This window comes from Cyprinus carpio, unplaced genomic scaffold (assembly GCF_018340385.1).
Source record: "Cyprinus carpio isolate SPL01 unplaced genomic scaffold, ASM1834038v1 S000006646, whole genome shotgun sequence".
Lineage (NCBI taxonomy): Eukaryota > Metazoa > Chordata > Actinopteri > Cypriniformes > Cyprinidae > Cyprinus > Cyprinus carpio.
Genome location: NW_024879272.1, coordinates 342,584 through 357,500, shown reverse-complemented (window position 1 = coordinate 357,500; position 14,917 = coordinate 342,584). Strand labels below are relative to the sequence as shown.

Here is a 14,917-nt window from a genome sequence, read left to right as displayed (position 1 = left end):
TCTTTCTAAGTCCGTATCCCCCATCCCTAGATGCTGCTGTGATATTTCTTTGAATGATGTGTGTGTAGTATCAGCACAGGCTGTGAGGGGTCGTGGTCTATGCTGTGTTCAGCGCTGGTGAGGATGAGCTGGTTTATAGAAGCAGCACACACTGGAGATCTGACCTGAGATGTGTTTCTGAGTAAGTCTCGCTCAGGACTTCAGCGACTGATGGGAAGATCATCCTGAGGAAGTCTGAGTCTGTTGCTCATTTACTAAAGAAGCGTGTGATGAATCGCTGCGGACGCATCTCACTGACGCTGCAGTCACACACCAATAAATACACAACCAAATCAATACATAATCAATCACACCAATAAATACACTGTCACACCAGTGATACGCTTTATACACAGCATTCCTGCTCTCCTGGAGACCATTACATATGTGTGTGTGTGTGTGTGTGTGTGTGTGTGTGTGTGTTTGTGTGTTTCCTCAGGCAGCGAATCCCGGCTGTTGTCTGGAGGATTTCGTGCGCTGGTATTCTCCGAGAGATTACGTGGAGGAGGAGGAGGTGGATGAGGCGGGACAGACGGTCGTACGGGGCGACCTGAGCGCTCGCATGAAGATCCCGGGGAACATGTGGGTGGAGGCCTGGGAGACGGCCAAAGCCACGCCGGCCCGCCGACAGAAGAGACTGTTTGACGACACCAAAGAGGCTGAGAAGGTCAGAACCGTGATCTGCTTTGATTAATATGACACAATCATTTCAAGCTACACAAACATGATCATTCATTAGGGATAATAAGCTAATAAAGTTAATCAGTTTTAACCGGTCAATGATGTTGTACCGAAGAATGATGTGGAAGTGTTCTTTGTTAGATCGTTGGGCAGGGTTCAAAGTCCAAAAGAGGAAAATCTGCTCTGTGTCACTCGTCAGATGCGCAGTCACATATTTATTAATCTTTTAAAAGGCATGTGACAGTGTGATACGTGCCACAAACATCTTCCTGAATTCATTTACATCTATGCATTTAGCAAACGCTTTTATCCAAAGCGACTTACAGTGCATTCAGGTTAACACCTTTTACCTAACGTGTTCCCTGGGAGTCGAACCCACAGCCTTCTGTGCTGCTGAGCCACAGGAACAATTCATCATGAGAATCATTTACAGATCTGCTGCTGTCAACAGAAAGAAGCACTGCGGTCTTCCTGTGGTGTCCTCCTAAATAAAATCTGAGAAAAAACATTCAGAGATGTCAGTTTTGTAATTGTACTGTTGTTCTGTAAAACAAAATACAAAAAAAAGACAATAACAATGATAATAACTACAACAGCTCTATTTGTTATAACATTCACACATAGTGTTCAAATTGGGATCTGTAATACTTTTGACTTTTTAAAGAATTCTCTTCTGCTCAGCAAGCCTGCGTTTATTTGTACAGTAAAAAATACATGTCTGATTCAAGAAGGGGGCTCAAAATGGCCAAAAAAATATTATTTTACTAACTTTGTTGGTATAATGTCTGCTAGAATGTTAAAAAATTTTCAGTGTTAAGTAAATATTTTTAAATTGTTTTTTTTTTTTTTTTTTTTTTTTTTGAAAAGCAGGACAAAACAGTAAAAAGCAAATTTTGGCAATTTAATTAATGCAATGGTGAGAAAAAAAATGTGAAAAACCGTGTTCGGTATTCATTTTGTTAGACCTCGGCCAATAATTCTCATTTCAGTGTATCCCTAATCATTCTGTCTGTATCTGCTCACACTCACGTGCTATAGAACACGCACACACACATCCCATGATTCCGTCAGAGCAGCCAATCAGAGCGCAGGCCTGCTGGACGTGGGTTAGAGCAGGTTGAGTTCAGTAAACGCTGGCGTCTCTTTCTGTCCTTCAGCCGTCTGTGGCGTCCTCGTGGGGAAGCTGCAGGATTTACTCAGGATTTATTTGCTGATTTAATTTCCTCTGCTGTGTTTGGCTCCAGTAACGTGTCCTCGGTGACAGTCTTGCATGTGTTCTGCGGAGCGTGCAGTAAAACCTTCCCAACAGCCCACTGCATCTGTCACTACAGCACCCTCCAGTTACACCTGCAGATAAATTAATACCTGCACCACTTAAAATTACACTGACAGTTGTAGCAGAGAAATTCAACATTCAATCACTTAAAATTACATTTAAATCAGAAACATTATGATTAAATAGTTTAACAATTAAAATGCATAAAACAAATGTAAAAATATTATATTTAAATAATTTTTAAAATGCCTCAAAATGTAATCGGTTCAGTTTACCCTGTCCTGGTGTTTCTGGTGTGGTGTGGGAGAGTCTGGGCATCGTGATTGGTTCTTTAAATGAGCTGCTGATGTTGTATGTGTGTGTGCAGGTGCTGCACTACCTGTCGCAGCAGAAGCCGTCGGATCTGACGCGGCACCTGATGCCCTGCGTGCTGCACGCCGCTCTGCTCAAGATCAAGGAGGAAGGTCAGTGTGAGTCTCTGAGCTGTAGATACGGTGTGTGTCGTCACTGCCGCTGTAAACCTGATCTCTCCTCCAGAGGCGACTGAAGACATCGCCTCGGTGCGTAAAGCTCTGCAGCAGGTCACCGCTCACGCCAGCAAACTGCTGCGGCACCCCAACCCTGACTTCAAGAAGCTGGAGGTAGAGCTGCACGCTTCTCCCACGATTCTCAACTAAATAATGTGTGACAAAATATTAGGCCTAATTGCTGTAGCCTATTTACAAATGATTAATTAATTTGAATGAATTATTAAACATTTTAATATATATGTATTTAAAATACAATGTGTGTCCCTGCAGCACAGAAGCAGTCATCAGCAGCACAGGTATATTTGTAGCAATAGACAACAATACATTGTATGGGTCAAAATTATACATTTCTCTTTTATGACAAAAATCATTAGGATATTAATTAAAGATCATGTTCCATGAAGATATTTAGTAAGTTTCCTACTGTAAATATATCAAAACTTAATTTTTGATTAGTAATATGCATTGCTAAGAACTTCATTTGAACAACTTTAAAGATGATTTTCTCAATATTTAGATTTTTTTGCTCCCTCAGATTCCAGATTTTCAAATAGTTGTATCTCAGACAAATATTGTCCTCCTAACAAACCACACATCAATGGAGAGATGATTTATTCAGCTTCAGATGATGCATACATCTCAGTTTCACAAAATTAACCCTTATGACTGGTTTTGTGGTTCAGGTTCACATATATTTAATACACCAATTTTAAATATTAAAATTATGAAAAAAGTGGTTTGAATGATTCAATGACTCGCTCATAAATACTTCACTTGTTTCATTACAGGATAAATCAGCATTTTTGAATAAATCTCTTGAATGATTGATTCAATGACAAACACATTTTTGACAGTCTCTTGTCGCCACCTAGTGATGAAACGATGTAATCGACACAAACCTTATTTGTGCATCAGTTACTTTTAAAGCGGGGTTTTCTTTATTTTGATCGCTACGTAGACATCGCATCAGTGTTTATATTTGAGCTATAAACTTTCATCCCAGTATTTCTGTGATAATATGAATGACTGCGAGACAGAAGTAATACGGTGTAGTTGTTTCTTATCTTAAGCTCTGTGTTTCAGGACGTCATCGTTCAGATGAGCGCGGTGGAGGCCGTCATCGCCTGCTCCCGATCGCTCAAGGCCAAGTTTGGCATCGCTGGAGGACAGCGGGAGGACGACACCGACGAGCTGCAGAGGTACAGCTTCACCTGCTGATCAGAACAAATAATGCATTACCTTTATCTAAACAAAAGCATTTAAATAAGAAGAGTGTTCATATACAAATACAATAAGTTGATCATTTAAACTACAAAAACAGTTCAGTCAAAAGTAGCGAGTGATTTCCTCTTTTTCTTTTATTGCTTTATTGCTTGCTCTTTGTTCTCTAAATGTTTAGCTGAGGTCCACAGCTGCCTTTGCTTGTTATTCTCCAGCAGAATGTGTTTCACAGTAAGAGTTCATTCTGCTGCAGGAGAGACGTGGAGCTGTTTCCACAGAAACACAAAACAAATGTGTGTCTGTATGAGAGGGAGAATATCAGATATCAGCACAAACCCGAAGTGGAGCATCACTGCTCGCTTTTGATAAAAGCTTCTTCCAGATGCATGAATGTGATTGTGATTGTGATTCTAATGTTAGGGAAGATTTCTGTTCCAAAACCCCTCATAATTTAGTTTTTTTTATGCCTTTTGCTGGAAGCTTATTAATTCAGCCAGAAATGATTGGTCACTATTTTCTAACTCATGTTCCAGAATGACTCTCTTTCACTGGGGAACATAAAAGAAGAGATGTTTTGTCCTTACAGTGAAAGTCATGTGCTCCAGTGTTGTTTGTGTTCAGCATCAGACCGTGAGTTTGTGAGGTTTGGACGGCAGTAAATGTGTTGAACGGAGCTGAAGCTCTGTGTTTGATAATGAACAAGTGACGCCGCTGCTGTCCTGAGCATGAGGAACCTGCCTCTGGAGCGGTGTGTGAGTGTGTGTGTGTGTGAGAGTGTGTGTGTGTGTGTGTGTGTGTGTGTGTCTGTGAGTGTGAGTGTGTGTGTGTGTGTGTGTGTGTGTGAGAGTGTGTGTGTGTTGGGATGACAGGAGCAGGAAGGGCATGTCAGAGAGCCTCCTGCTGCTCGTTAGTTCCCAGGGGCCGCTCAGGGGTCACAGCAGGCCGTTCAGGAGAGACACGCCGGCCTCATTAAGACCAGACCCAGAGCTGCCCGCAGGACCACAGACACTTCAGTGTGAGAGAGTGTGTGTGTGTGTGTGTGTGTGTGTGTGTGTGTGCTGAGCAGGCTGCATTTACTGTTTCATTTCTCAGTATGAAGAATATGATCATGATAAACAATCCTCTTTCTTCATCTAAACTTTGCTCCGTGCTCTTCCTGTGACGCTCGGTCTCATGTTCTAACGCTCGTCCTGTCTGTCGTCTGTCAGGTTTGTCAGCTGTTTGCTGGAGGAGCCCGAGGTTTCTGTGGTTGGAGCCGGACGAGGACCTGCTGGAAGCATCATCCATAAGCTGTTCGTCAGCTCTCAGCGGGTAAACCAACACACACACACTCACGCACACGCGCGCACACACACACACACACACACACACACACGCATGCACGCACGCACGCATGCACGCATGCACGCGCACACACCCTCACACGTACACACTTACACACACTCATGAACACACTTGAACACACTTACACACACTCGCGCACACACTCACACTCACACACACATATGCACTTGCACACACACTTACACACACTCACTCATGCACACACTCACATATGCACTCACACACACTCTCTCTCTCTCTCTCTGAAATTGTAAAGAAACTTAAAAAAAATATCATACCGTTGCAGTAATTTAGTGTTTTATGTAGGTAAAGTTGTTGGATTTTTTGTTTGAATTAATTAAATTATGTGCTGATTAATTATTCTAATTAATTGCAAATTAATTGACATCCATTTGGGCTGAGAAATGACTCCCAAATGATAAAGTCGTTATTGTGTTTGATGAGAAAAGCATTGAATTTACTTTACAAAAAAAGTAGCTTTTAAAAAGATATTGATTCAACATTTCATAAGTATTGATATTTTTAGTAAATATTGAAATATGAAATTATTTTAATAGCATGAAATTATGCTCTAAATATGAAACTAAAAGGTCTCTGTTTTAAAGAGTGAGTTATTGAATCATTCGTTCAACTGATTCATTCAAATGGCTGATTCACTCAGAGATTCAGCAAGTTACTGTCTTTATGAAAGAGTCACTGAATCACTGACTCACTCGATTCATTTAAACAGCTGATTCATTCTGAAACAAAGCAAATGACTGTCTGTGACAGCAAGAGGCTCACTCGATTCGCTCAAAACCATAGATTCATTCAGTAACGAATCACCACTGTGTTGATCAGAGCTCCACAGTTCTGCTGTGAGTTGGATTGGAACAATTTTCATTTACAAAATTGAGCAAACCAGATATTGTGTCTAAAATGTAACACAATATGAACTTCATGTGTATTGAACTGCTGTATGAATCAGTGGTGCAGATACTGGGGAAAAGCACCAGTGTTACCGGTGTGACATCGCTAAACTATATCATATGATATAAGAATCAGTGGTGTATATATTGGATGGTCATTTTTTTGCCTTGTATCATGAATTATTCGGCTGCATAGATTATTCTAACATGTTATCTTTTCCAAAATTACACCAAATTAACGTGTTAAATCAACAGCCCTAGTTTTATCATAATTATTTATTTTCTCATAGTGATGGTTGTGTGTTAATAACCGCATGAATGCTTCATATCTGAGACGCTGCCGGACTCGTTCAAGCGCATCATGACGACTTCAACAGCAGGACTTTAAAAAATAAATTTTTTTGCTCTTTGTCATAATTAGCTAAATTAATGAAATGCAGCAGATAACTTAGTTTCATTTAGAGCTTTAATGTGACACAGAGGTAATTAAACACGCCTGCGAGTGATTTGTTTAAAAAAAGATTCACTCGTTTGGATTCTGATGGTTAAACAGTTCTTTTAAGGGTTTTAGTTAGTGGAGCTAGTATCTGACCGCTCATCAGTGTGCTAACACTGATCGATTTCACTGCAAAACCTGACCTGGAAATCACAGAGAAGGCTTTATTTTATGCAAAATTTAATGCATCATTTTTTTTCTTTTGATTTTGAGGTGTATTAATATACCTTCCATAGGATTGACCCATAAGTCACCTGAAACCTCATTCATTTACCCTGTTAGTTAGTATTAGTCTGTTCTATGTGCATCGCCATCATTCCCAGGATGCACTTGTGCTCAATGGCCCCAGTGTAAATTGTAATTCTCAGCTATTTATAAATGTGATATGAGTGATGAAATATCAGCGCTGCGGTGCTCCGCATGAACGTGAACGAGATCCGCTCTCACAAGTTTGCTTTAAGTGAGAACTGTTTGAAATAGAGTTTGTTTGCTGAAACTCTCCTTCAATTACCATCTGTGTGTGTCTGTGTGTGTGTGTGTGTGTGTGTGTGTGTGTGTGTGTGTGTGTGTGTGTGTGTGTGTGTGTGTGTGTGTGTGTGAGAGAGAGAGAGAGAGGACTAAATTATAGCCTGTGTGTTGCCAGGCTGCAAATAGAAAGGCAATAATTATCCCAAGCATCCCCATGTAAATCATGTGAAATCAGGGATTCAAATGAGGTGAGATTTCCTGGAAGAAAGAGAAGAGAGAGAGAGACAGACTCACAGAGGAGAGGCGGCGGCCGCTTCTGTTGCATGGGTTTGTGGGAATGTGCATGCATCGATCTCTTGCTCGTATTTGCTCTGATTGATCATGTTTTGGATGTTTTCAGTGTGAATCTGATGAGCAGATCAAGTGGTGCCGTGACCCGGACACATCCAAAGCATGACTGCACCCACGACCAATCAGATTCATCAAATAATACTTTTCCGCTTCTTTAACAGATTGCATATTTTTAGATGTAACCTTCAGAATGAACATTCTACTGAAGAGCTATTTTTTGTACTCTTTCCTCTTTAGGAATGAATCTCACACTTGGATTTCAACCCAAAACCAAAAGAGAAAATATGCAGAAGTTATAATTACCTGAAATAAATTCAAGCTTATAGAACCATTAGTATTATTGTAGCATTTATTGTCATGATAATTAAGCACATTTCCTCCCTAACTCACGTTACTCTCAATAATAGGCATTTGTTAAAGACAGTAGTCATAGTGTAATGTATAAATATCATACAATATGAATTCCAGTCACACTTATTTCTGTAGTCACTGTTCTGGGAAACCAGTGGAGCTACCATCAACTGCTTTCGGGAAACACAGCTGTGATCAGTGATGATTCAGTTCAGGTCATTTTCACATTTCAAGATTGGAGTCATTACGAAAAAATGTGCTTGATTGTCATTCAAATATTGTTACAAAAAAAATCGTAATGGTTTTAAAAATAGGCTGCGTTTTTTTTCTCAGATTTGTTTGTGAAATGTGAGACTCACTCGAGGCTGGATCTGATGCATGCAGCACGGACTGAACTCTTACAGATGCTCTTATTTGTATTTTGTTGTTTTTCTTCATTTTTTGTTTCTTTGTTTGTTCTCTCCTAACACCGCTTGTCTGTCACTCTCGTCAAGTTGGTCGACTCCAGCGACGAGGTAAAATCCAACATCTGACACTGACACCATTATGATGTACATCAGTGAGGATCCGAGTGTTGTGTGTAGGATATGTGACCTCTGGTCTGGACGTGGAGATAGACGTCATGTTCTGCTGTGTTTGTGCTCTGGTTCAGAATCACCAGCTCCACAGCATTCGTGTCGCAGTGTTCACTGTCACCCAAAATTACTTCAGCAGTCTCTAACAATACCTGTAAAATTTCACCGTTCTCGGTACCAATTTCGGCACCCAAGCAAAAACTATTGTAACACTTTTTTTATTATTATTTAACCATTTGAAAATAAAAATATTGAATAAGATGTGTAAATTATTAATGCTATAAATAATCTTTAAAAAAAGAAAACATTAGTATGTATCCTTCAAATATTGTTCAGTTAAGTAAATATTGCATTAAAATGATCAAATGGGTAATAAAATAACAGAGAAACACAGAATACGTGTCAGTTTTGTTGCACTTGTGGATCACACTGCAAAAAATGCTTGTCTTGGATTTTTTTGTCTTGTTTCCAGCCAAAATATCTAAAAATCTTAAATCAAGAAGGATTTTAAAATCTCTTAAATCAGATTTTGTTTTTTTAGGAAAGTAAAAATTCAAAATGAAGTGGGTCTTTGCTTAGAACAAGCAAAATAATCTTATTTCAAACAGAAAACAAGATTATTTTGCTTTCCTCATTTGCAGATAATTTTGCTTGTTAATAAATGTTTACTTGTCTAGAAAATCCTTCTTGATTTAAGATTTTTTGATATTTTGGCTGGAAACAAGACAAAAGAATCTAAGACAAGCATGTTTTTCAGTGATTATCACAATGTCAAACATCGCTGTTTCAGATTCAGTCCTGCGGTTTAATACAGTTGTCACTTCTGAAACTTTGAGGTCTGTGCTTAGTAGCTTGAAAAATAAAACTTCTATTCAAATTATGAATGTGTTAGATACAGAAACTGAGCAAAGACACTCTTTTTATGATGAAGGAAGCTGATCTGAGTTCAGCTCAAACTCACTGACTGAGTGAAAAGTCCCGTTATAATCATTAAATCTGTCTGTTCTGCGCTATTAATCTCATATTTAGACTGTGTTTATAGTTTGTGGGTTATAGCGAAAGGCTTCGCAAGCATGCAGAGCTCACGCTGAACAAATAGAGCGGATTCTGATTGGCTGCTGTGTTCACCGCTCAGCAAACATGTCAGGGATTGGCTACAATGTTGCAGAACATTGTAAACAGAAACCATTGATGCTCTTCACAGACACTCACAGGTTTGAGCTGGTATCGACTGCAGCGGGTCGATCAGTGCTGAAAGTCTAGAAGTACTTATACCAGCACGACCTCACAGTGTGAGTAAAGCAAAGCCTCATGAAGTGGTTTTCAGTGCTGATGGACGCTGCAGGTCGATCTGAATCCAGAACATGTTTTATATCTCAGTCTCTGAGATCTGAACCGACATTCGCTGATTTGCAAGCAGCTTTGCAGTTAGTGGAAATTGTTCCTGTGTGGGAAAAAAAGTCTGTCGATGTGCGTTCCCGTCGTGCTCGTTTGAGCTCCTCAGGTGTGTTCCTGTGAGGTCTTCAGCTCGACTGATGTGAGATCTGCTGTGTGTTGTGTTCAGGCCGCTCTGCTGGCGCCGATGGAGGATGAAGCGGGTCGTTCTGGAGGGACGGACGACAGGAAAGCGGTTCCAGATTTTCCGCCCCCTGCTGGACGGGAGGTTCTCCTGCGCACCTGTGTGCCGCGGCCCGCGCCGTACTCCAAAGCCCTGCCGCAGCGGCTCTTCTGTGTGCTGACCCGAGACGAGTTCAGGCTCGCCGGCGCCTTCTCCTCCGACACCTGCTTCTTCTGAGCGATCAACGAGCGCCGGAGAAACCGCACGAAACCATTACACCTTACTGAGTTTAAGCAGGACTTTCTGAAACACTCAGCGTGGCTTGATGCGTCAATACAGTGTTTCTGAAAGACCAAACTCAGTAAACACATTATTAATAAATCATAATATACACAGACAAGCAGAGCCCAGAATAAATTCTATGGGAGGACAACACTGAACGCATTATATCCTGGACTCATCTGCTTGTCTGTATATAGTATGATTTATTAATAACATCATTTAAAAACACTCTTAATGCATTAAGTCATGTTAAGTGTTTTAGAATGTCCCGTTAAATCGCTTCACATGTAATCACGGGCGGTGGTTTCTGAGGGTCTCATCAGCTCTGAAATGGTTTTATATCTGTTGGGTTTCACACATGCTAATAATATCTGTTCCCTACTGTGTGCTTGATGAGAGCAGCTCTAGACTGAGTTCACAACGCTTTGCCTTAGGAAACATCATCACACACACGCACGCACGCACACACACACACTCACTCACACACACACTCTCACACACGCACACACTCACACTCGCTCACACACACTCACACATGCACACTCACACGCACACACTCACACTCGCTCACACACACTCACACACACACACACACACTCACTGTCTCTCACGCACACACACACACACACACACACACACACGCACGCTCACGTTACGCATCGACTAGCAGCAGAGAGTAAAGTCCAGATCGATGTTCAGCATCATGCTATCAGTGTGTGTTTGATCAGACATTATATCGCTCTGATCGTCTCAGATGTGCTTCTGCTCCAGCCTCGGTGTCATTAGTGTAGACGTCTGTCTGATCATGTGGTGAATGAAGTCTGTTAATAATCTCATGCGTCTGACCAGGATCTAAATGTCAAGCCAATGTAAGAATTTCCAATTCAGACTTGATGAAAATAAAATGTCTGAATATAATTAGGCTCTCCAGCCAAACTTGTTATTGTCGTTGTTCTCGTTTCATGATCATTGCCTCATTAGCGCTTTGTGCTGCTCGCGGTGCTTTAATTGCATTAAGGGCTTTAAACGACACTGACGTTAGTTTGAGAAACTTCTGCTCCAGATCAGACCGCTCGCTGATAACAACACCTTACGAGCCTCAAAACTTAGTTTATATTTACACAACACCAAGGTCATGGGTTCCAGTCCCAGCGGAAGCAAGACCTGATCAGATGTGTCTGAATGCAGTTAGTCGCTTTGGATACAAGCATATGACACATGCATAAAAATGTAAATGCTGCTTCTTGCAGTTAGTGGGTTTGGATGAAATGCTTCTAGTATACTAGTATGATGAATACAACTAATGAATAATGCACATTCTCAAAAATGTGTTTCAAAATAGTGCACTAAATGTAAGATTTATGACATTTGAATGCATATAAACCAGATTTATATTTTATTATATTTATTGTGTTTTATTTAATTTTTTGCTATATTTTATTATTATTTTATTATTTTTTTATTATGTATGTGTTTTTTATGATTAATTCCTGTATTTTAATTCATTAATTTTTACTTGTTAAATATTTATTTTTATTTTTAGTTATATTTTAACCATGTTCATACTGTTTAACTAAATACATTTTAAGCAATTTGAAAACATGCACTCTGAAAATATGATTTAAATTAAATCAAATAGTTGCAAATACTTCATGAACTAAGCCATGTTGTTGTTACTTGAAATAAACATAGACTGAAATAAGTTTTATTTCAGCTACTTGCCAAGGCAACATTTCTCTTTTTCATTTAGTTTAACCTGATGTACTAAAATAACTGACAAAAATAAAACATTAAAAATATTTATTTTATGTTCATTTGTAAATGTATGACTGATGAGTGTGTGAGTTGAGATATTTAGCAGTCATCTGTAGCACAGGTATATTTGTAGCAATAGACAACAATACATTGTATGGGTCACAATTATACATTTCTCTTTTATGACAAAAATCATCATTATATTAAGATCAAGTATGAAGATCATGTTCCATGAAAATATATTTTGTTGATTTTCTTCATTGCTAACTTCATTTGAACAACTTTAAAATGATTTAATCAATATTTAGATTTTTTTTTGCTCCCTCAGATACCAGATTTTCAAATAGTTGTATGTCAGTCAAATATTGTTCTATTTTAATAAACCACACATCAATGGAGAGATTATTTATTCAGATCTCAGATGATGCATAAACCTCAATTTCAAAAAAAAAAAAAGAGAAAAATTGACCCTTATGACCCAGGGTCACAAATATGGATTATGTTCATTAGTTAAAGTTGAAACTGTGTGATCTATATGCATGTAAATTTTACATGCAATTCAAATACATCTTAAACCATATTATCCTGAGTGTTTATACATGTTTTTTTCAGTTCTCTGGGACTCGAACCCATGACCTTGTGTTCTTTGCAGCACTTCTTCTAGCGCTCAGGCTCGGCTCGCGCGGCGTTTCCATCAACAGAGATGTGGCTGTTGCCATGACGACGCTCATCACTTCCTCCCTCTCTCCCGCTCTTCTGTGTTGGCAGGAGCGTGTCGCGGAGCGCGTGGGCGGGATGCACGCATGCACACGGACAGATTTTCACACATGTCTGTGTTTGTGGAGGATGCGCGCCTTGTTATTTTCAATTCCCTTTTCGAGGGCCAAACCTTGTCCAAAATCAAACGCACAGAAAACACAAAGTTGATGCGCTGCTTAAAATCGAGGCGGCGGCGACACTAAAGGCGGTTCAGAACTTCAGCTTTTGTTCCAGTTTGAAAGCCTCGCCAAACAAGCCTGATACGGTACAATAACTTTTAGAGCGGAGAGAAGAAATATTTGCAAACCCATTTTCCACCAAGTTTTCTGCTCTACTTTTCTCAAAGTGTAATGGCAAGAACTACAATTGATAAAGTGTGATTATCAGTTTTGTTTAGCACTAGCACATGCTGATGATGTTTTATTCTTCTATAGTAATGTAGCGCACGAGTCTGTAATGGTGTCATCATCGTACGGTCTACACGCACGTCGTAGCCAAGTTTATTAGATCCAGTGATGCAGTGATCTTATAGGATTGCTAAAATCATTTATTGGAGTGATTCATTTAAAGATCGCAGTAGGCTATATATATATCAAATATGCATTTTCTGTAAATAACTATGACATCTATAGCAAAATTTCCCAATTCTCAATACCAGCATCTGTATTGATAAAAGTGCTTTATAAATAAAGGAGACTTGACTTGACCACAGCAGAATACTACAGTAACCTATATTATAAGTAAAAGAAAAATGTAAACAAACAATTTTTTTTTTTTTTTTTTTTTTTATTATTGTTGATAAATAAATAACCTGTCAGTAATACAATAAAAACATACGTCAAAAAAGAAGGCCACAATGCATTAAGAGACAGGTGTGTAAACTTTTTAAATTGGATGATCAGGGTAAATTGTACTTATTTTTTCTTCTGGGAAACATGTAAGTATTTATTTAACTTCTGAAGCGCAGTACTAAATACAAAAATATGATCGTTAAACAAAAATGAGAAGAATTTCCACACCATCGTCTCTTAATGCATGGTTTTATCTTCTGGAGCATCAGTGAGCGTTTGAACCTTCTGTAATAGTTGTGTTTGAGTCCCTCAGTTGTCCTCAGTGTGAAAAGATGGATCTCAGAATCACACAGTCACTGCTGGAAAGAGTTCAGAAAACTGAAGAATGTGCAGGAGCTGGAGGATTTTTCTGAAGAACAGCAGACAGTTTAACTGCTCAGGATTTAAAGTATATTTAAAAACTAACGTTAGGTTGGATTAATCATGATTAATTTCAGAAGAAAATGTGTGCTTAGTTATTTTAATATATATAGTACTATTTACTACTTCGTAATCCTCTTCATCCCATGTGAGACAAGACTGCAGCAGGTTAATGCAAACTCTGAATGCATCTCTAAGAAAACCTGCCGTGATGACACGACTTTAGTGTGACCTGCTGTTAAACGTTAAAACTCGGCTGAGGGTGTCATGAGACCCGAGAGAAGCTGTTGGATGTGCTATAACAGTGTGAGAAGTGTTAAAAGCGCAGGTAGCACATGGTGTTATGGAGATAACTCCTCATCAGATTGTGCTAACAGCATGTGACGCTCACGCGGTGTGATGTGAAGTCAGGCTTTGCTCAAACCAGCCAAATATAGCACTGATAGCACTTCCTGATGGGGAGCACATGATTTCAGGACATCAGTGTGAGTTTACATCAAGATATATTTATATTAAGCAAGAAGGTCTTGTTTTCTAAAAAATTTATAAAAAAGCTTAAAACAACCAACAAAGTTGCCAACGGGGTCAGAATAATTCACTTAATTCAGAGGAAAAACAAGTTGATGTTTCAGACAGATATTTGTTCTAGTTTTAATCATACATTTTGACCTTTTTTCCCTGAAAAATGTATCACCTTAAATGTCATGGAGTGTGAATGATGACTGGTTCACGAGAAGAGTGTCAGGTCAGCGCTGGACACAAAAATATGGATTCTGTGTGTGGGAAGTGCTATATGAGATTATCTAAATCTAGTTTTGTGCCTCAAATACAGACTCCCACACACAATAGATTGCATAAGCTTCTGTGTCGAGATCTCCTTAAAGTGAGAAGCGCAGTCTTCCTGAACCGTCAGCTCATGTGGCTGCGCTTACACCCCAGACTCAGTTTAACATTGATGAGCCATTGTTTAAACTCTGCTCGCCAACAAACATGGTTTTAGACCTAATTTTAAGATGGTGAGGTCTTTGGCTCTTAAGTGATTGGCGCTGGCCTTGTGTTTCTGTGCAGATTAGTGTCGGGATGAAGAGATGGCTGAATAGCAGCAGATAGGA

At 39.4% G+C, this 14,917-nt stretch overlaps 1 protein-coding gene across 2 annotated transcripts in view; it reads left to right on the top strand.

Moving 5' to 3' along the window:
• LOC109063066 (RAB3 GTPase activating protein subunit 1) overlaps positions 1-10,593 on the top strand; it is a 32,689-nt gene extending 22,096 nt beyond the window's left edge. Inside the window, exons 19-25 of one of the 2 annotated variants that reach the window (XM_042755181.1) lie at positions 479-706; positions 2,364-2,460; positions 2,534-2,637; positions 3,610-3,725; positions 4,956-5,058; positions 8,160-8,180; positions 9,805-10,593. In XM_042755181.1, the coding sequence (XP_042611115.1) occupies positions 479-706; positions 2,364-2,460; positions 2,534-2,637; positions 3,610-3,725; positions 4,956-5,058; positions 8,160-8,180; positions 9,805-10,035 (900 nt within the window). In that variant the 3' untranslated portion in view covers positions 10,036-10,593. The remainder of the gene's footprint in view (positions 1-478; positions 707-2,363; positions 2,461-2,533; positions 2,638-3,609; positions 3,726-4,955; positions 5,059-8,159; positions 8,181-9,804) is intronic. The other variant, XM_042755182.1, reaches the window with a different exon arrangement.
• The last annotated feature ends 4,324 nt before the right edge of the window (positions 10,594-14,917 follow it).